General features: G+C 37.0%; 1 protein-coding gene across 1 annotated transcript in view; it reads left to right on the top strand.

Moving 5' to 3' along the window:
* Nucleotides 1-20827, top strand: part of LOC140153438 (solute carrier family 49 member 4-like) — a 42834-nt gene extending 22007 nt beyond the window's left edge. Inside the window, exons 7-14 of the mRNA XM_072176195.1 lie at nt 2211-2254; nt 3473-3532; nt 4488-4617; nt 6914-7025; nt 7356-7423; nt 15814-15932; nt 16744-16926; nt 17625-20827. Of these exons, the coding sequence (XP_072032296.1) occupies nt 2211-2254; nt 3473-3532; nt 4488-4617; nt 6914-7025; nt 7356-7423; nt 15814-15932; nt 16744-16926; nt 17625-17773 (865 nt within the window). The 3' untranslated portion in view covers nt 17774-20827. The remainder of the gene's footprint in view (nt 1-2210; nt 2255-3472; nt 3533-4487; nt 4618-6913; nt 7026-7355; nt 7424-15813; nt 15933-16743; nt 16927-17624) is intronic.
* The last annotated feature ends 1050 nt before the right edge of the window (nt 20828-21877 follow it).

The following is a 21877-nucleotide window of genomic DNA, read 5'->3' on the forward strand; positions in this document are numbered from 1 at the left end:
TGTTGTTTATTGATATACATTACAATATATAACAATCAACATTTAGTTTGCGTATTTCTACTGATGTTGTACTCGTACAAATACTATAGTCTATTTCTAAATTTGCAATTGCAATAAAAGATAACTTTTTTCTGTAGTATTAAGTAATATATTCATAAATTTGCTCTTGTGCAAATGGAAAGAAATGATGCAAAAATGGAAAACCTGCACCGACTTTGAAAGTTGCAAAAATTTAAGTCCTTTGGAAATTATATTGATATTACATAAGGGTCAGTCCATGTCGAAACAGATTGAGTGTACACCCACCCTCTTGGATTTTGCTCTCCTTTGGCTCAGGGGTACCTTTCATGGATCCCTAGGTGAGGTCACAAGAAAAAATTCAAATTCCATTTCGCTTTGAATGAATGGCGGGCAATCAAAGTTTGGCGACCTCGACCAAAATTGTGAATTTAAGGGTCCAAATGACAAAGTGCTCTCTTTGAGGGGCACTTTCTTCTTAATTGAATCAGTTGTGATCCTCTTTTGAATGTGGTCACTCACTGGCTGTGTCTGAAATACCTAATGCCAAAAAGATAGATTTGAATTTCGTTGGGATTTCAGAGGGGGTCAAAATCAGCACTTCATACTGTTCAATCAAATTATCTTTGATTTTGAAGGACCCATGATAATGCCACAGTGCACTTATAGGTCCTAATTATGTTCAGAATGGATTAACCATGTGCCAATGTCTATGAGCAATTCAAAAAGAGACATTTCTAGACCCCCTACAGAATTTTAGGCCCCCCTAAAGTGGTTCAGCCACAAATGGCGCTTAAAATCGGTAAATTTTGACACCTAATAACTTTAGGTGTACACCAGATATGAATTTCTAGTCTTTTGCATCTGAAAGAATGTAGTCTAATGTTACTAGGAACATAAGATTTGTTTTGTATTTTTTGTGTTTTGATCCTTTCAAAAAGGTCGTTGACCTATGAACATTTTTTGTCATAGCGCCCTCCTGAAAGGTCTGACACATAACTAATTTTTCATTTTTGGTATTCTCATGACCATACGAGTAATTTGATATATTACTTGACATAATTGGGAGCATTCTGAAAATTTGACCCCATAACCATGATAACCTGTACTTTGCATGTGCATCGTTGCCAGGAAGTGCATTTTTGACCCCTTAAAAATCCATACAGAGGATTAGAAAGTAGTTTTTCTTATTACTTGACTCAAGAGCAACTTGAAATATCAGGATAAATAATACAAATGGCTATAAAGTGATCAAAAATATAAAAAATATCATACTAAAATTGGCATTTTGTACCGTATCCTGTATGCATGGTATGTTAGGCAAAATGACTATTTTTGAAAGCGTCAACTTAATACTAAAACACAAAAATACAAAACAAATCTTATGTTCCTAGTAACATTAAACTACATTCTTTCAGATGCAAAAGACTAGAAATTCATATCTGGTGTACACCTAAAGTTATTAGGGGTCAAAATTTGCCGACTTTAAGTGCCATTTGTGGCTGAACCACTTTAGGGGTGGCCTAAAATTCTGTAGGGTCTAGAAATTTCTCTTTTTTTAATTGCTCATAGACATTGGCATATGGTTAATCCATTCTGAACATAATTAGGACCTGTAAGTGCACTGTGACATTATCATAGGTCCTTCAAAATCAAGATAATTTGATTGAACAGTACGAAGTGCTGATTTTGACCCCCTCTGAAATCCCAACGAAATTCCGAAATCTATATTTTTTGGCATTAGGTATTTCAGACACAGCCAGTGAGTGACCACATTCAAAAAGAGGATCACAACTGATTCAATTAAGAAGAAAGTGCCCCTCAAAGAGAGCACTTTGTCATTTGGACCCCTTAAATTCACAATTTTGGTCGAGGTCGCCAAACTTTGATTGCCCGCCATTCGCAAACGAAATGGAATTTGAATTTTTTTCTTGTGACCTCACCTAGGGATCCATGAAAGGTACCCCTGAGCCAAAGGAGAGCAAAATCCAAGAGGGTGGGTGTACATTCAATCTGTTTCGACATGGACTGACCCATAAGTAATTAAATCCTGCTCCATATACCAGTAGTTTAGTTTATTTTAAGTGTTGGGTTTTTCCTTCCTTTTGAGCTTACCTTTTTGTTTCATGTTGCAAGTGATGTCAAAATGTGTGAATTAATATATTTATATGTATGTTCGGATTCTTTTCCAGGATACTTCCATTTAACGAGAGTTACTCATATTATGATGGTGAAGGTAGGCTTGTTTATTTTTACCTTACTGCTTTTGTGAGGTATCATTAAATTACATTAGTCATTGCAAGGCTCCCGTTGCGATGTAATTAAATGTGATGCAATACCAGCAATCGGGGGCTTTGTAAAATTGTATTCCCTGTTGCCCAACACATTCACATGTGCGGACGCACACAAATTTTGTGGGATGCGCATTTCCCGACCAGGTTTTACAGTTGTGCGCCCGTTCGGACGCAGAGTTTTTGAAGGCTAGCGGGAGCCTTGAGTCATTGTATGTTATATACCAGAACAGGACAAATTTGGGTTTTCTAATCTGTTCAATATTGCTACATATTGGTTTTGCCCTGATGACACATTAGATTTAAAAACAAAAGCATTTTAAAGTGCGAATTGTGATCAATATCCCTACATATAGTAATATGATGATATTAACCCTAACACAAACCTTAGGCCCCTCACATGGCAAACACAAGATCACTGACTGATAGCCACATGGGTTTCGCTGGCCCAGCCAATAATTCTGTGCGTGTATATGACTGGGTGTTTACATCATAGCATCACATGGGATGCATGCATGCTCATTGGTTTTCCTTGTAAGATTTTGTAAGATTAATAGGTGTTAGGCTTATTGTTTTAGAAGTCTCATTGATACTTGTGTGGTTCACTTATATTCTATACAGGATACATTTGTAAGGGCAAGTCTTGCTCTTTATCCTTGTCAATACCGTATTTCCTCAAATAGTCACCCCCCCCCCCACTTTTTTCAACCAAGATGTTTCAAAAATGCAGATATTTCCATGCTATCTTGTGTAGTAAGCTTACCAAGTTGCCCACATGGTCGATAATAGCGTCAATAATTGGCGAAAATCTGTATTGGAAACCCGGAAGTGAACCAGAAGTTAGTGTTTCTAGTTCATAGTTCATCATTTTAGCGCGAGTTTTAAGTTTACCTAATGATTTTAACAGGAATTATCATTCTAAAATTGACCTTGAATAAACCCCCCTTGGGAAAATGTAACGCAGTGACGAAATACGGTATATGATTTAAACATATCTTTTTATTAATATTATCAATATATTGCTGACAATATATTGTGTTATTCAGTTCAGACAGACAAGAATACTTTGTTATGGAACATAAATTAAAATGCAACTATATAATTAAAATGCTTTTTTTGTTCTTAAATTATTGAAATAATAAAATTTCATTCTTCGGTTTCAGATATTGATCCAGTCATTAGAAGAAACCACCTGAGAGAAATTAATACTCTTTTGTACATAGGTAATATCAAGTTTCCTCCAACCTTTTTATCATATTTTTTTGTGACTGTTGTATTTTGGTACAATTATGGAATACACTCCACACTGAGAACCATAAGGGTGTGATGCCTTGTTGTAACTAAGATATAAATTGCACATACAGGGTACGCTGTATAGGGTATAACGTAATTAATTATTCCAAATTTTGTTAATGTTGTTATTGTTTGTCATGAGTTAATTAAGTAGGATAGGCACAGACATTATTTAGCTTTTTGTGGTGTTATCAAATATTTTACAATTTTGCTTTCTAGTCAAAACAATTTAGAGGTACTTAAAAAAAATTAGTATCCATTTGTCTCTTATGCATAACTATCTAATATCCATGGAATTATTGAAAGTCTGCATTGGGCTATTCCAGAAATTAGTGGCACCTACCCTAAAGAAGACATGGGAAAATCAAAAACTTGTTGATTTTCCCATGTCTTCTTTAGGGGTTGCAAGCACCAACATGCTATACCTCCGTCTACACTTTTGAACATGAGAGTTCATGATCATTATTTTTAGAATCCAATTGAATATTGATAGCTGATTGATCATTGATTATTGATTATTGACTATCCCCCATCACCATCTCAAACGCTGCTTACCAGAGTGTTAAGTTATAATCATGAACTCCATCTAGGCAGGATAGTCTATGTACTGCTGGCTATGTTCTTTCTTTTGTTTTTTCTTATTCTATTTGTCTTGTGATTAACGAGGTTAGATGTGTCAAATCTGTCTTTAGGGGTAGAGCAAAAAAATTCTGGAAGTGCCCATTCCTTGTTTGACTTTTTTGTTTGTCTAAAGAGTTGTTCTATGTGGAAACACACTTGGGTCCTGATGCTTTGGAACTGATACAGAGGATAAGATAGCATTCACATTGTAGTACAAATGTTATAATAATCTTTTTATATAATATTTTTTGCTTGTACACATAGAATGTGCTGTTGGGGTATTCTTTTGCCTACTGATATGGGCATATTTCCCTGCTAAACCACCGAGTCCTCCAAGCGCTTCCGCACATGTAGAAAGACAAGATTTTATGAGAGGTGCTGCCACACTAAGCAGGTTTGTATTTTTGTTTTGCGTTTGTACACCTGGGGTCCATTTCACTAAATTTTACGAAGCTTCGTAAGTCTCGAAATCGTTCATAACTTACTACGAGTCATAAGTTCCATTTCACTAAACTTACTTACGAACGGTACCCTTCATAAGTAATAGGAATTTACTACAGGGACCCTTAGTCAAGTTACTTGAGTTACCAAGGGTTAAAAGATTTGTGAAATGGACCCCTGGTGACACTGCATGCTCATTAGTTTTATCAGGCTATTGAGCTACTTTTCATATTTCACACAAAGGTCATGAAGAGCTGATGAGATGTGCCATAATGAAAGCAGTTTTTGGTACATTATGTGACCTTATTTATGAAATACAAGACCTACAGGAATTAGAACAAAGGTATATATTAGTTTCCTTATTTCAACTTACAAATAGTAATACCTATAGAAGCATTATAGAAAGCATAATAAAGTCTGCACAAAAAGTAACTCAGCTGTTATAAATACGCCTATAGCTTCAGAACTAATAATTGTTTCCACAATATTTCTACATAGAAAGAAGGACGATTTATTTAAGCGCATTTTGATACCCCATTTGTCCAATTTCGTTCAATATTAACAACACAGCAGTGTTTTTAAAGAATATAACCCGAATTAAAAAGTTGCAGCTATTTGTATTGATTTGAAGTCAGCGCAAAGATAACTGGAGGGTTTCACATGCCACAATGCTTGCGTAATAACCATTCAGTCGCTGTAAACTGCAACTTTTTAATTCGGATATTTTTCTTTAAAAGCACTACTGTGTTGTTAATATTGAACGATATTTGACAAATGGGGTATCAAAATGCGCGTAAATAAATCGTCCTTCTTTCTATGTAGAAATATTGTGAAAATAACTATTAGTTCTGAAGCTATAGGTGTATTTATAACAGCTGAGTTACTTTTTGTGCAGACTTTAGATCATTAATCTATAGCACTGCACCACATAGACTGAGTGCAGTGATATAGGAAGATGGTGCAGCACATCCTCACCCTAGACTGCTGCCCTCAGTCGTCAACCGTCTGGATTGACGACTGAGAAAACTATGTGGAAAAAAAGTGACGGATTTTGCAACAGGATTCCTGTGGCATAGAGCATGCGCAGTTGTGTCCAAATTGACCTTTTGACCGAGTTTGTTGTTTTTAGAAGTTCAGAGCGCGATCTTGTCACAGCGGCGCGGTACAGCTACGCGGTACGCGGGCGCCGCGAGTCGGTCGCGCTGCGGCGCACAACTGAAATCGCATTGAATAGTTTTCAGAAGTCCGTCATGATATTGGCTGTAAGATAATCAGTCGTCACTACGAAGCATACACAGTACATGCGAAGTGTAGACGGCTGATTGGAATTAGTCTATCCTCACCCCTTGAAGTGACATTTGCAAGTGGTGATAACTTCATAACAGAATTTTGGAAATGAATCTAGTACTGGAACTTACTTTGTGCAACTTTGCTATGTTGTGTCTGCAACCACAAGACGCAATGTAGCAAAGTTGTGAAAAAAGTAAGATCCCATGTTAGATTTATTTCCAAAATTCTGTTTTCAACTACAGGATGACTAAGAACATTCACTCATAACTACATAATATTCATTGTGATCTTAAGACATACAGTAATGCAACTGAATTAGCCGGAGTTACCCCTACTAACAAACATGTTAAACTGTTAATTATTCACACAAAAATATGATTGTAAAACTAGATATAGCATAGGCCTATATATATATGAGAGGAGAGCGTGGCCTAGCGGTTAAGGCATAGGACTGTGAACCCAAGGGTCAAGGGTTCGAATCCCAGGTCCGGCTCTTTGTGTCCTTGAGCAAGACACTTCACTCTACTTGCTTAGTGTTTCGGAGGGCACTTTAAGCTGTCGGTCCCGTGTATAATGCATATTTTTTTCACATTAATGTAGTGTGCATGTTAAAGAACGTCACAGGCTATTCGAAAAGAGCAGGGGATCATCCCGGTCATGTTGACTGTACTTCAAAAATACACTCATCTACTCTAGGTTCCAGAGTAAAAATAAGTACAGCTTGTCTGTACGCAGTGCGACAATACTCATACATATGAGGGAGGCACTTATAAGGAAGAAGAAGAAGAAGCATATTGTATAAAGGGATCCGGTGGTCATTTTGTATGCTGTCTCCTCCCACCGGACTCGAGTACAGGGAATAAAATCTTTCAAAAGAGAGAGAGAAAAAAATATATTATCATGATGTTATACACTTACATTTCAAAACTTAACACAGAGCTTGTGTTTATTCTAAATAGGAGCAGTGCGTTTTGGATGCCAGCATTAGCCTATGCTTGTAGTATAGGTGTTTACAATGTGTGGACTACACAGTTTGACACAATATTTCAGCATTTAGTGGGTGTTGGTCAGGTAGGTACTCTTACTGTTATTCATACGGTATTGCTAGCTAGTTTGTTAACTTTCAGGGCATTTTTTGTAACACATCAAGCGAAGGTGTACACCTTTAGATTTTGACTATAAAATATCTGGTGTGTATGATTTTGGTACCAATGTTACACTCATGGCCTTCATAGAGTCATCGATCTGAAGAAGATAGAGTACTGGGCCACGTCTTGAAATTTACTTCATGGTTCTGCCAATTTGGTTGTCAACCTGCTGTGGTTGAGATTTCTGTATACCATGCATTAAAAGTGAATTTACATTACATTTGTTCTTCTATCCGTTTATTATTGTCCTCAGAATGATGCAGGGTGGATTGGATTTTATTCCAATTTAGCTGGTGTGATTGCTAGTCTAGTTTTTGCCAGGTAAGCATTCATTTTTCAGCTTTTTCTATGTAAAAGGCATAGATGGCATTGTGTTGTTGGTTGTGAAGGGGCATGTAACAGATTCAGGGACAGTGAACAGAACAAAATTTGCTATTCCATGTAAAATCCACACTCCCGCTGTGGAACATTTTGGAACTATCGAGGAGTATGAACTTCAAATAGAACAAATCGATTAGGTAACTCCATTTGAATTTCATACACCCTCTGAGAAAGATTCAACCTGAATATTCATAGAGGGATAGTGACTTTCAAATAAAGTTGGTTAATGTGCTAATAGTGCTCAGCACTATGTCGAGTCGTGTGATTTCGGTGTTAAAAGCAAACTTTCACTTGATTTTGTCTCTTGTGGGGGTAAATAATGGGGAAAAAGATGTTTGCATTTTTTTATTCCGTCGGAAGTGGTAATATCCAAGATGGCCGCCAAAATCCTATAAAACTGACTGACATATGCAAAAAAAGCTATCACTCTCAAAATATGCTAAAAATGTAAATTTCAAACACTGGAACTATGAAGCCTTGTGTCAGACACTCAAAGAAAGATTTAATATTTCGGGGTAAGTGGTAAAATCCAAGATGGACGCCAAAATCCTATAAAACTGACTGACACATGCAAAAAAAGCTATATATCGCTCTCAAAATATGCTAAAAATGTAAATTTCAAACACTGGAACTATGAAGCCTTGTGTCAGACACTCAAAGAAAGATTTAATATTCGGGGTAAGTGGTAAAATCCAAGATGGCCGCCAAAATCCCATAAAACTGACTGACACATGCAAAAAAAGCTATATATCGCTCTCAAAATATGCTAAAAATGTAAATTTCAAACACTGGAACTATGAAGCCTTGTGTCAGACACTCAAAGAAAGATTTAATATTTCGGGGTAAGTGGTAAAATCCAAGATGGCAGCCAGAATCCTATAAAACTGACTGACACATGCAAAAAAAAAAGCTATATATAAGCTCTCAAAATATTCTAAAATGTAAATTTCAAACACTGGAACTATGTAGCCTTGTGTCAGACACTCAAAGAAAGATTTAATATTTCAGGGTAAGTGGTAAAATCCAAGATGGCCGCCAAAATCTTGTAAAACTGACTGACACGTGCAAAAAAAGCCACATACCTCTCTCAAAGTATGCTCAAAATCTAAATTTCAAACAATGGAACTAGCACTCAAAGATAACTTTAATATTCTAGAATTATGATTATTATTCAATATGGCGACCAATATGGCTGCTTATATACTGCTTAAATGTATATAAATGCATGAGTTTGTTTTTATGATCACGTTTCCAAGTGTATAATTATGTCTTTGAACCAAAGGCACAATGTTTTACATAACCAGACCCTTGCCAGGTCCAAGATGGACGGCATATCATATACAGTACCTACTCATGGCACTAGTGCATGGTTATACACTAATAGGCCTGAGCGATGCATGGAAATGATGAACTATTTGTCTGCGTGGCATCTGAAAAGACTGTTTAAAATCACTGTAATGACCAAGTTATATTGCCAAAAAAGTACATTTTGGGTTTTGATGTCTCGAAATGGTATATTTTTCTCATTATATGACACCTTTTAGCATAGATCGCCCTATCTAATTAATTGTATCTTTCAGCTTCGAGGCTTAATGCCATTTTGTTTTGGTTCAGTGCATTTAAACAAGAAAAGTCTCATTTCAACCTATGTTGAGTTTTTGATCATTTTTGATCATTAAATCATCTAGTTTCACCTTGGTGGCGTTTAACTATATTATGTAATGGGTTTAGGAGTTTAGACTGCGTTATCCTAGATTCACGTCCCTTATCGGGGGTTGGGGCACTTTATCAGGGGTTTAGAATGCATTATCCTAGATTCAGGTCCCTTATCTGGGGTAAGGGCACCTTATCTTGGTTTAGATGCCTTATCTGGGATTTAGACTACCTTATATGGGGTTTGTGTTTCTTATCTAGGGTTTAAGGTGCCGTATTTGGGTTTTTAAAACTGCCTTATCTGGAGCTTACGTCCCTTATCTGGGGTTTAGATGCCTTATCTGGGGTCTAGACTGTGTTATCCCCAGTTAACATCCCTTATCAGGGGTTAAGGCAGCTTATTTGGGGTTTAGACTGCATTATCCTATATTTGCATCTCTTATCTGTGGTTAAGGTGCCTTATCTGGAGTTTAGACCGCCTTATCTGGGGTTTACGTCCCTTATCTGGGGTTAAGGCACCTTATCTGGGTTTAGATGCCTAAAGAATGGATCTGGGATTTAGACTGCCTTATCTATGGTTTACATCCCTTTTGGGGGGTTTTACATCCCTTATGGTTTACATCCCTTATTTGGAGCCTTATGGGGTTTAAATGCTTTATCTGGGGTTTAGACTGTGTTATGTTTACGTCCCTCATATCTGAAGTTAAGGCGCCTTATGTGGGATTTAGATGCCTTATGTGGGATTTAGATGTCTTATCTATATCTGGTGTTTCGTTCCTTATCTGGTGTTAAGGCGCCTTATCTGGGGTTTAAACTGCCTTATCTGGGGTTTACGTCTCTTATCTGGGGTTAAGGCGCCCTATCTGGGGTTTAGGTGCCTTATCTGGGGTTTGCGACCCTTATCGGGGGTTAACGATCCTTATCTAGAGTTAAGGCACCTTACGTGGGGTTTAGATGCCTAATCTGTGGTTTATATTCCTTATTTAGGGTTAAGGCACCTTATTTGGGGTTTGGACTGCTTTATCTGGAATCTATGTCCCTTAATCTGGCGTTACGGCGCCTTATCTGGGGTTTAGATATCTTATCTGGGGTATAGACTGCATTATGCTAAGGTTAAGGTATCTTAGCCCCAGGTAAGGATCGTAAACTCTGGATAAGGCCGTATAAACCACTGATACGATAAGATATAGGCTAAATTGTGCATTTTAGTGGTGGTCATTTTTGTCTCGCCTGAACTTTGTTCAGGATGGGACTTACTGTCTGTTCAATTAGCTTAGATTCTTGAATTTTTAAGATATTTGAAAAAATAGAAAATTGTGGTCAAAGTCATCAAAGAAAAGTGTTAGCACAGCCTTAGACCTAACATGATTTATACTTTTCAAATTCTAAAGTTCAGTTTAGAACCTCATTTCTTTTCAATTTTGGTCTTTTCCTCGATATTTTTATAAAAAGCCGTAGAACGTCGGGTACCATAAACTTTTTTGAATCAATCCATTTGGAGCAATGGGGACGAATGTCATAATGCCCTGAGATAGTATTTATTCGACCATCCGTATCAGGAAGTATTGTCCATCAAAATAGCTATATTAGCCAGTATGCCTAATTTGTGTTGAAACCCTACTGTTGAAACATTACGTTATTATTTATGAACTAAGCTGTTCTAAAATATGCCCAGCTTATATATATAAATACATTCCTTGTGTATTTATTTATTTATTTATTTATTTATTTATTTATTTATTTATTTATTTATTTATTTATTTTATTTATTTATTTTGGTCTGAGAAGGTATAGGCCTATAGGCCTACTATAAAATTACACATTTATTTTCAATTTGTTATTCCGTTTTTTTTTTTTGTATGAGAAGGACATTTGGAAACAAAAGAATTTTTGCATCAGAAAATATTATTTAAAACAATCAGGTTACAGAAAACACTTCTTGTAAAGTCACTGTATCTGAAAATGTCAAGTTTAAAGCTGATATTCTTGGGAAGGAATGATGGTATTAAACAAAACTCAAGTTACATTGTAAACCAGTTGAAATAAGAACGAAATCCATAATTTTAATGTCATTGTTTAGGAAAAAATAATGTTCAGAATAATGTTATGCATAAAACGTAATCGCGCCATAAGTATAGTTTCGTGTAACAACAACTGGTGGACCATCATCACCTATAGAACCTATCCAATAACCTGAACGATATAACAATTGGAATGGCAGGACAGATTGGTGGACAGATTGTTTTGCCAAATTGGATAGGGTCTATGCCCTAAGTTGAGAATGGACCGTCCCACTCGATTTGTAAAAAGGTCGCGAACCCTTATGGTGGACCCAAGTAACTGCCTAAAATGAGGCAAAATTGAAAAGAAATGGGGTTTTAAATTGAACTTTGGAATTTGAAAAGTATAAACCACATTAGGTCTAAGGCTGTGCTAACACTTTTCTTTGATGACTTTGGCCACAATTATTTATTTTTTCAAATATCTTAAAAATTCAAGAATCTAAGCTAATTGAACAGACAGTAGTAATCACTATTTCTGTCTGTCCGTGTGTGGGGGTGTGTGTGTGTGTGGATGTATGTGTGTCCGTCCGGAGCTGTATCTGAGGAACCGTAAGACCTACGGCGGAGCTACTTGGTGGGAGGAAGGGTATCCAGGTTTGCTCCGTAACCATATGTTTTCGGTGAAAAATATGCAAATTAACATAGCTAATTTGCATAATTTATGCGAAAATCAGCGCAAATTAATAGCGGAGTTTGTGGACAGACTATCTCAAGATCCGTCGGGCGCATGGTAACAAAACCTGGTGACAGGAATGATACACACCTGCTGATCACCTGATTAGTTTTTCGGCGAAAAGTATGCGCATTTAGTTGTTAATTTGCATAATTTATGCGGAACGATTCTACAAATGTGGTTGGAAATCTGAAGAAATCCGCCTTGTGGAGCTGTATCTGGGGGATCCGTAAGATCCCTAAGCCCTATGATGATGAAACGTGGTAGGGGGTAGTATGACCAGAGGATCTCAACCCGATTCGATTTTCAGCGCAAAATATGGTAATTAAGTACCTAATTTGCATAATTTAAATGCAAAAACCTATTTTCTCGGAGACTTGGGGTCGCACGTTCTTCAAACTTGGTGGGTGGGTGCATCTTCACCCCAGACAGAACAAGTTTGTATTGGTTAGTGTGTCAAGGTCACCCGAGGTCATCCAGGGGTCATCTGAGGTCAAATGACTAAAAACTGTCGTATGGGCACGAAACTTGGTGGGTACGGTCAACATAACATGGTAGGGGGTAGTATGACCAGAGGATCTCAACCCGATTCGATTTTCAGCGCAAAATATGGTAATTAAGTACCTAATTTGCATAATTTATGTGTATTTGATGCGTATCAAGCAAAAAACCCTTGTGAACAGCTTATCTGGAGATCCGTATGGGGTACAGTGACGTAACTTGGTGAGGAGTAGCGGGGCCAGAGGTTCTCGACCTGATTAGATTTTTAGCGTAAAATATGGTAATTAAGTACCTAATTTGCATAATATATGCATAATAAGCAAAATACCTTGTGAACAGATTATCTGGCGATCCATATGGGGTAGAGTGACGTAACTTGGTGGCGAGTTGCGTGGCCAGAGGTACTCGACCTGATTAGATTTTCAGCGCAACATATTTTATCCAATTTCGTGAGGTCAAAGGTCACATACAAGGGCAAAGGTCAACTGAGGTCACCAAATTTTTTAATAATTAATTTTCAACTGTGCATCACATATCCAAATAACAGCTTGATCGGTCATGTAATTAAGGAAATATGACGACTTTAAGATAGTCGCTTTCCATGTAAAGTATAGCAAAGTAGCACTTTCAATGAGTGAGAACTCGTAAAGGAAGCATCTTTCTGTTTTGATTTATTAGTTTGATGAAATAGTTCTTTGGTATTGCCAAATTTGATTTTTCAGTGCAACATACTTTATCCAATTTCGTGAGGTCAGGTCAAAGGTCACATACAAGGTCAAAGGTCAACTGAGGTCACCAAATCTTTTAATAATTAATTTTCAATTGTGCATCACCTATCCAAACAAGAGCTTGATCGGTCATGTAATTAATGAAATATGACGATTTTAAGATAGTCGCTTTCCATGTAAAGTATAGCAAAGTAGCACTTTCAATGAGTGATAACTCGAAAGGAAGCATCTTTCTGTTTTGATTTATTACTTTAAAGAAATAGTTCTTTGGTTTTGCCAAATTTTTGGAAGGTCATTACTGGGGTCATCCGAGGTCACTCAGGGGTCATCTGAGGTCAAGTTATTAAAACTGTCGTATGGGCATGAAACTTGATGGGTACAGTCAACATTTCAAGCCAAATTTTTGGAAGTTCATTTTGGGGTCACCAGGGGTCATCTGAGGTCAAAATAGTAAAAACTCGTATGGGCATGAAACTTGATGGGTACAGTCAACATTCAAAGCCAAATTTTTGGAAGGTTATTTTGGGGTCACCAGGGGTCATCTGAGGTCAAATTAGTAAAAACTGTCGTATGGACATGAAACTTGGTGGGTACAGTCAACATTTCAAGCCAAATTTTTGGAAGGTCATTTCGGGGTCACTAGGGGTCATCTGAGATCAAATTAGTAAAAACTGTTGGATGGGCATGAAACTTGGTGGGTACAGTCAACATTTAAAGCCAAATTTTGGGAAGGTCATTTTGAGGTTACCAGGGGTCATCTGAGGTCAAATTAGTAAAAACTGTCGGATGGGCATGAAACATGGTGGGTACAGTCAACATTTAAAGCCAAATTTTTGGAAGGTCATTTCGGGGTCACCAGGGGTCATCTGAGGTCAACTTAGTAAAAACTGTTGTATGGGCATGAAACTTGGTGGGTACAGTCAACATTTAAAACCAAATATTTGGAAGGTAATTTTGGAGTCACCAGGGGTCATCTGAGGTCAAATTAGTAAAAACTGTTGTATGGGCATGAAACTTGATGGGTACAGTGAACATTTAAAGCCAAATTTTTGGAAGGTCATTTCGAGGCCACCAGGGTCATCTGAGGTCAAATTAGTAAAAACTGTCGTATGGGCATGAAACTTAGCACGAGGGGTACAGTCAACATTTAGAGCCAAAATTTTAGAAGGTCATTTCAGGGCCACCAGGGGTCATCTGAGGTCATATTAGTAAAAACTGTTGCATGGGCATGAAACTTGGTGGGTACAGTACAGTTACCATCAACCAGATAATCGTGCCCAGCCGATAACCGCCAAATTTATTTACCTCTCTACAAACAGTTATCGCAAAAGCAGGCGGTCACAAAAGCAGGCGAGACTCGTGGTTCGAGAACCGCCTTGTTAAATTTTAGCGGCCATCTTGGGATTTAAGGTCCTGTGCTGTTTTAGATTATACCAATGGATTTCAAGACCCTGTAAACATGGGTATAGACACCAGCATCATACTTCTAGGACTTTCTGCACCCGAGATATAGCCAAATTAATTTTCACTGGCGGCCATTTTGACATTTTGGCAGCCATCTTGGAATGATAGGTCAAAGGCTGTTGTAAATGACTCTATTGGATTCCTTGACCCTGAAAACATGGGTATAGACATCAGAATCGTGCTGCTGGGGGCTTCTCTGACCAAGTTATGGTGATTTTAAGGGATTTTGGCGGCCATTTTGAAAAACGCTTGCCCTCTACCAAGAGTTCCCCACACTTTTCGATGGTGCAGAGCCCTCTCATCTTATTCAGCGTCCTCAAATCTATAAAGAAACACCTTCAAAACTTCTTGTACTCAACCCGAGAATGGGACTTCCATTCTGTACCCTACTAAAGCGCAATTTATGAGTAAAATATGGCAAATTTTCAATCCCGCGGCCATCTTGGATTTTAGGCACTAAACGGTCTTTAAAAAAATGAAAACATGTTTTATTTCAATCTTTACCTTTCAATGTAATGAAATCAATTGAGAAATTGCTTTTAACAAAAAAATCGCAGGACTTCCCCTTTGTTCAACATAGCGCTGTGCACTATAATTTCATTTGAAATGCATCCCCCTGTGGGAGATATTTCTAAAATCTTCACAGGGGAGTATAGACTTCAAATGGATTAGCTCAATAAGAGGATAAAGGAAGCAATCTGCAACCAAAGGGACCACAACACTTGATAGGGATGACACAAACTACTGTGTACATCATATATTGACCGACTCCTTAACACAAAATAGTGCAATCTTTGTTTGCCATCATCAATGCCAGATGAGAACCAGCCAAATCCACTGCTGGTATTTAGCAACTACATTACTAAGAGTGATAATCCTAGCATCACAACATTGCATTTGGGGAATATATGTGGCTATACTCTCCAGGTAGTCAGTCTGGGCGAGAACACACGTTTAATCCACTCTACCACCAAAACACAATAATTGGTTAACTTGAAACTTGGTAGGATAATAAGCCATGATGGGTCCTTGTGTTCTATCTCTTTGTATCACATTACTTGTTTTATATATGCATACTTTTAATCCTTCCCTTAACTGCATAGGAGCTTTATGAATATGCAGGCTAAAAAGTTGGTATAAACTTGATTAATCAACCCTTTCTCCATCGTGATTTGGGATGAACAAATATGTTTGTTAAGAATTGTTGTTGCGAAATAAATGTCCATATTTTTCTTGCTTTTATTACAGGGTAGTCGACTGTTTAGGTGGTCAAATGAAGAAAGTACTAATAGGCATCACAGTGGCGGCAATTATATGCTTGATCTGGTTTCTGCTGATTTGTCTGGAAATTATTTCATTCAACTTAGGTAAGACGTTCCAAACATTTCATCTTGCTATTGGCTGAATCGATACAGAAATGAGAAAGTGAGATTAACGGCTAGGCTATAGTAAGTGAAAGAGGATACAGAAGTGATAATGAGCAGTGGCATAGCCAAGAAGTAGCCAAGGGAGCAGTCATAACCCAGAAGAATATGTCATTTACATGTTTTTGTTTTCTGTAACCCTTTTAAGACTTTTTGGGAACAGGCACCGCATTTTATAATGATGGCTTTTATTTAGGGCACCTTCAGTTTTAGGCTTACTGATATTATGTAAGCTCTACCCATCTATAATTTACATACAATAACATTTGTAGATTTTACATTTACCACACACTGGTGCACTACAAGTTCATTCATAAAGATAAGTTTCAATAAATTTCAGGCATAAATCGATAGGTACAGCTTGCGTAAAATCAGTAAACCTTAATTGATGGTGCCCTAGATATGTAAGTGGTTGTCACACATTGGTGGTAAACGGACAAGGTTTCATGCCCATATGTGTATTCGGATTATGACACAGCTGTTTTGTGCATTGAGGTTTTTGAATATTTGGTAGGGTTAGAGTTAATCCATGCCAAAATGTGGCATATTAATCAGTTTGTTTGTAATCATCAGTGCTACTGGTCATCATCCTCCAAATATTGCTGCATTATTGTCAAATTAAATTAATTTTCAAATCAAGATACAAATTGTACATCAAAGTAGTGCACTACTTTGAATCAATAACTTGTTTTATAATTATTTAACAAAACTTTATCTTACATAAAAACAAGTGCTTTATTTTTTCCACTTGCAGTAAGCCTGTACATATCTTGTGTGGTCTCCAGTCTCCTCCTCAATTCCACAGTTCCAATATACTTTGAGGTGACAGTGGAAGGTGTGTATCCTGTAGCAGAGGGTATTACAACAGGAGTACTGACATGGCTACTTAATGTTGTTGGTTTGTTCTTCCTCTTTGTGCTCATGATACCTGACGTAGGTGAGTTGTAGGATCAGTATTCAAATCCTTTGCCGGTTCCATTTTACCAGGTAGACATAATTTTTTAATGCAGATTTTAAAATCTCTTTTAAAATCAAGGATGCAAGTTTTTCGGAAATTTGTGGACTTTGGAAATTTGGCCATATAAAAAAAAATCGAAAATGTAAGTTTTATTATTTATTTTTAAATTTTTTTTTTGTAGTTTTTTTACATTTCTGGAATGGGATGATGATAAGAGCAAAAACATTGTTTGGGGGTCACCCTCGTAGCCTATTCCCAGGTCAAGCTCCCATAAATGTTCTATGCCATGTACAAGCACAAGGCCGTCTGGCCAAGGGTCAGTTTGATATTCAGGAAATTAAGCAATTACCCACTTGCATCCCTGTAAAAAATACAATATACTATACAATATACTGTACTCAGTCTTTGAATTAATTTTTTACCTTGGAGTGCACTTTTGCACCCCATTTTGAAAGTTGTGGTGCAATTTCATCTGACGCAGAGCAATTTGAAGTGCAGTCTCAGACAATCAACACATAAATTCAGTACAATGTGGTATCGCAATTTTGCGTCACACTTTTAAAGTTGTATGACAACAGGCAAATTTTGGGGTGCAAATTGCACTGCAATAGGGCTTATTTCGAATGCTGACTGTACTATTCCAGTAACCACTTTTGTTTATCTCTGTGTATTTCCAGGTATCTCATGGATGAATTGGACAACTCTTGGGGCTGTGGTGTTCACTCTACCATGCCTATTCTTATACAAAGAACGCTACAACAGGTCACTACAAGACACCCAAATAGACGAGGGAATAGACAACCAGTCATTGCCATCCCAAGCCTAGAACGCTACAACAGGTCACTACAAGACACCCAAATAGATGAGGGAATAGACAACCAGTCATTGCCATCCCAAGCCTAGAACGCTACAACAGGTCACTACAAGACACCCAAATAGACGAGGGAATAGACAACCAGTCATTGCCATCCCAAGCCTAGAACGCTACAAGAGGTCACTACAAGACACCCAAATAGATGAGGGAATAGACAACCAGTCATTGCCATCCCAGGCCTAGAACGCTACAACAGGTCACTACAAGACACCCAAATAGATGAGGGAATAGACAACCAGTCATTGCCATCCCAGGCCTAGAACGCTACAACAGGTCACTACAAGACACCCAAATAGATGAGGGAATAGACAACCAGTCATTGCCATCCCAAGCCTAGAACGCTACAACAGGTCACTACAAGACACCCAAATAGACGAGGGAATAGACAACCAGTCATTGCCATCCCAAGCCTAGAACGCTACAAGAGGTCACTACAAGACACCCAAATAGATGAGGGAATAGACAACCAGTCATTGCCATCCCAGGCCTAGAACGCTACAACAGGTCACTACAAGACACCCAAATAGATGAGGGAATAGACAACCAGTCATTGCCATCCCAGGCCTAGAACGCTACAACAGGTCACTACAAGACACCCAAATAGATGAGGGAATAGACAACCAGTCATTTCCATCCCAAGCCTAGAACGATACAACAGGTCACTACAAGACACCCAAATAGATGAGGGAATAGACAACCAGTCATTGCCATCCCAGGCCTAGAACATTATTTATGTATCCTACCATGTGTGTGAGATTTTTACCTACATGTAAGGTATAAATCATAATAGTACGTCCAAAAATTAGTTTGATTGCATCTATGGTAAGTATTAACTTGTGAAGTATTTTATGTGTAATTATAGCCTGATTAAATGGGGCTTTATATATTTGACATTTTGTTCACTGATCAAGTGGAGGATATATATCTGTCTTTCATTTATTTGTGTAATACCTTTTGCATTTGGTTGAACACTTCCATTAAGAGGAGAGATAATGCAGCTCATTAAAAAACTTTTTAAACTCCTCTTTAGAAAAACTCCTCTGTCTACTCATAGGGTCAATGTATTTTATTCGAACTCTATAAAATCCCACATGATGCGGTGATGCAATTGCTCTGAGTCATGTGACATGATCAAGGGGAATGAGTCACATGTCGACCCTGGTCGAAAATGAGTTTTGCATGTGTTTCTAAAGAGGGCATTTAGAGTTATCAGATACTGAAAATCCCAAGTTTATACGACTTTTCTTTGTGAAGTTACATCATTTTATCAATCGCTGAAAACAATATAAAACAAAAGAATTTTAATGCTTTTTTTGCCAATATCTCAAAATCAATATTAGCGACATCCGACTCATTCCCCTTGATCGTGTCACATATATATACGCATGGTGTGTTGGCTGGGCCAGCAAAACTCCAATCGCTGATGGAGTGTGTGGCATAACATTACGTTATTGCTTGACCTACTTCAAAATGGATGGAAATATATATAACAGGGTTAAAAATATGCACGATAACATATGTGACCATCCACCATGAATGGGCTGTTGTCGACAGAGCTTGTTTTGAGATACGGTTCTTTAAACCTCTCAAAAACTGATTTGTTACTACCTTGGATCAAGCAACAGGGGAATGTAATATATCAATGTAAAGCTTATTTTGAGGAAAAGTGGCCTGTCTAATATATCAAAAAGTGAAAATGGTGACATACAGTCCATTTGGTTGACAGTCACATAAAAGTAGAGGGTCAGTCAAATTTTTTAGTATTTATTCTGTCAAAAGGACTACAGGGTTTCCTATAGATTTAGAGTATTATGATTCTATGTATAGATAGATATTTTCAAATATGACCATCTTATTTGTGTTTGTGGTATAAATTAAAGCAGTATCATGTGATTTTATCATTATTAACATTAGAGAAAAGACTAAATCATGGTGATAAGGGACCAATGTATGTGAACATGAGATAGAGAAGTTATTTTTATACATAACAATTTTTATTGAAATTAATATGAAAATATAGCCAAGTTATTAATGACATGATTTTTATTGTGTACATATTGTTATAAGAGGCTTATTATTATTTATATAACATAGAATTCCATCTACAAGTATATACCTCTAAATGATTGGTCTTACAATAATACATGTTTGTACAGCCGCCTGTATCAGTAATATAGTTGCTCAAACTCCAAATAATGTTTTAGTGGAAGATATCTGCCTTTTATCTTTTTTGTCAAAAACCCTCATTCCGAGGCATATGCTTATAGATGAAATTACAGATGGAATTGTATGGTAAGAGTCTTTCTATACCAATGTTTGTACAACAGAAATCATTATGATTATGAAACTATGTATCCAAATATCTTGCCAACAAATGAATTCATAATCTAACATCTCAATTTAAGAATAAAGTTGTCTAGTCTACAAGAATAATAGGAGTCTGTTAGAATAACTGGTATAATCTTTTGCGGATTTCCTTTTATCAATAAAGGGTGCTGCTAACCGTCCAGCGCATATTATTTTGCACAAGTTCCTATGCACACACTTGACTTTGCACACGACACATAAATGGTTAATGCTTAAAAGGAAAAGATTATACAAAACTTTTACTTTTGCTGAAGTACATGCCATGAGTATTGTGTTAAAAGAGGAGTGGATGACGCGCCACTTTGATCAATAAGCCAATCAGGTGCTGGTGTTTCAATGCAATCAGCCACTTAAGAACCACTTTATATATGGTACTCGCACTGCTTCATCAAAATCAAGATTTTGTTTGTGTTTAGTATGTTAACATGGGATAATGGGGTGAACACATCTTTGGACAGTAGGGTGTGTTTAGCTGATGTGTTACTAAAGCATATTTACTTATTGTGTCATATGTATAACAAAATTTTGTGAAATAATTTTGTGTCAGTTATATATTATATGTGAAAAAAACACAGAATTAAAACCAGAGAACCAGGACTCCCTTTACTGCCAAATGCAATAGCACTGCCAGTTATGGGGGTATTTAGGTCCTTGCTGATGGTACGCAGAATCGAACGAAAACAATTCTGCATGATAATCACACTATAACGTGTTGTGTCAATCCTTAGACGCAGTCAGTCCGTCACATCATGGACGTGTCTAGTAAAGCGCACAGGCACCGACTAGTTTCAGGTGCATTTCAAGCAAAACACAACTACCCCCTAATTTTGCCCCATGCGTGTATCAAGATGGCTATCTAGTCCTGGTTTTAATTCTGTGGAAAAACTGTTGGTTATATATACAAGTTAGAATTATGTAAGTCATCTCATTCCATAAATAGGCCTACCTCATCCTTACAGAAGAAAATGTAGACTTAATATTTCCAGCTTGTAATCATTATTCTTCCATCATCGAACTCGTAAAATGAAGTATGAGAGTTCAAATATTTTATCTACTGATATTTATTGAAAATATATATAAACACTTTGTGTCATAAATTAATGTTGTAAAATTAGGCAATGTCAATTGCTTTTGTGTGTATATTGTAGATCTATTTATAATATATACACATGTATTGTATTTAAATGTTTAAATAACTATATGATCATGTTTAAATTTTAAAAAAGAAAGAAATGGCAATGCAACTGTTTGATTTCAATGATGAATAATCATTTAAGTAATAATGTGCGATTTACATTTCAAATAGATTTATCATTTTTTTCCTAAATATTTTTGGTTTCAAGTGACTCTAATAATCGGATTAACTACCATAGCAATAGATGAAGACAATTTTTAAATAGATCACCCTGCACTACAAAGTTCACGCAGTACTAACCATAGATGTCAAAGAACAGGGATAAAGACCTGGATTGTAATTCTGTAGAATATGCATATTATACTGATCACTCACACCTGTTAGAGTGCAACCTGCTTGCAGTGCAGGGTGATCTATTCAAAAATTGTTCATCAATTGCAATGGTGGTTAATCCGATTATTACATCACTTCGACGGCGAATATCAGATGTCTTCTTTTAATTTCGGGCATAATAAAATGAGGTAAAACAGAGCAAATTGGCATATCCTTCCAGC

This window comes from Amphiura filiformis, chromosome 1, assembly GCF_039555335.1.
Source record: "Amphiura filiformis chromosome 1, Afil_fr2py, whole genome shotgun sequence".
Lineage (NCBI taxonomy): Eukaryota > Metazoa > Echinodermata > Ophiuroidea > Amphilepidida > Amphiuridae > Amphiura > Amphiura filiformis.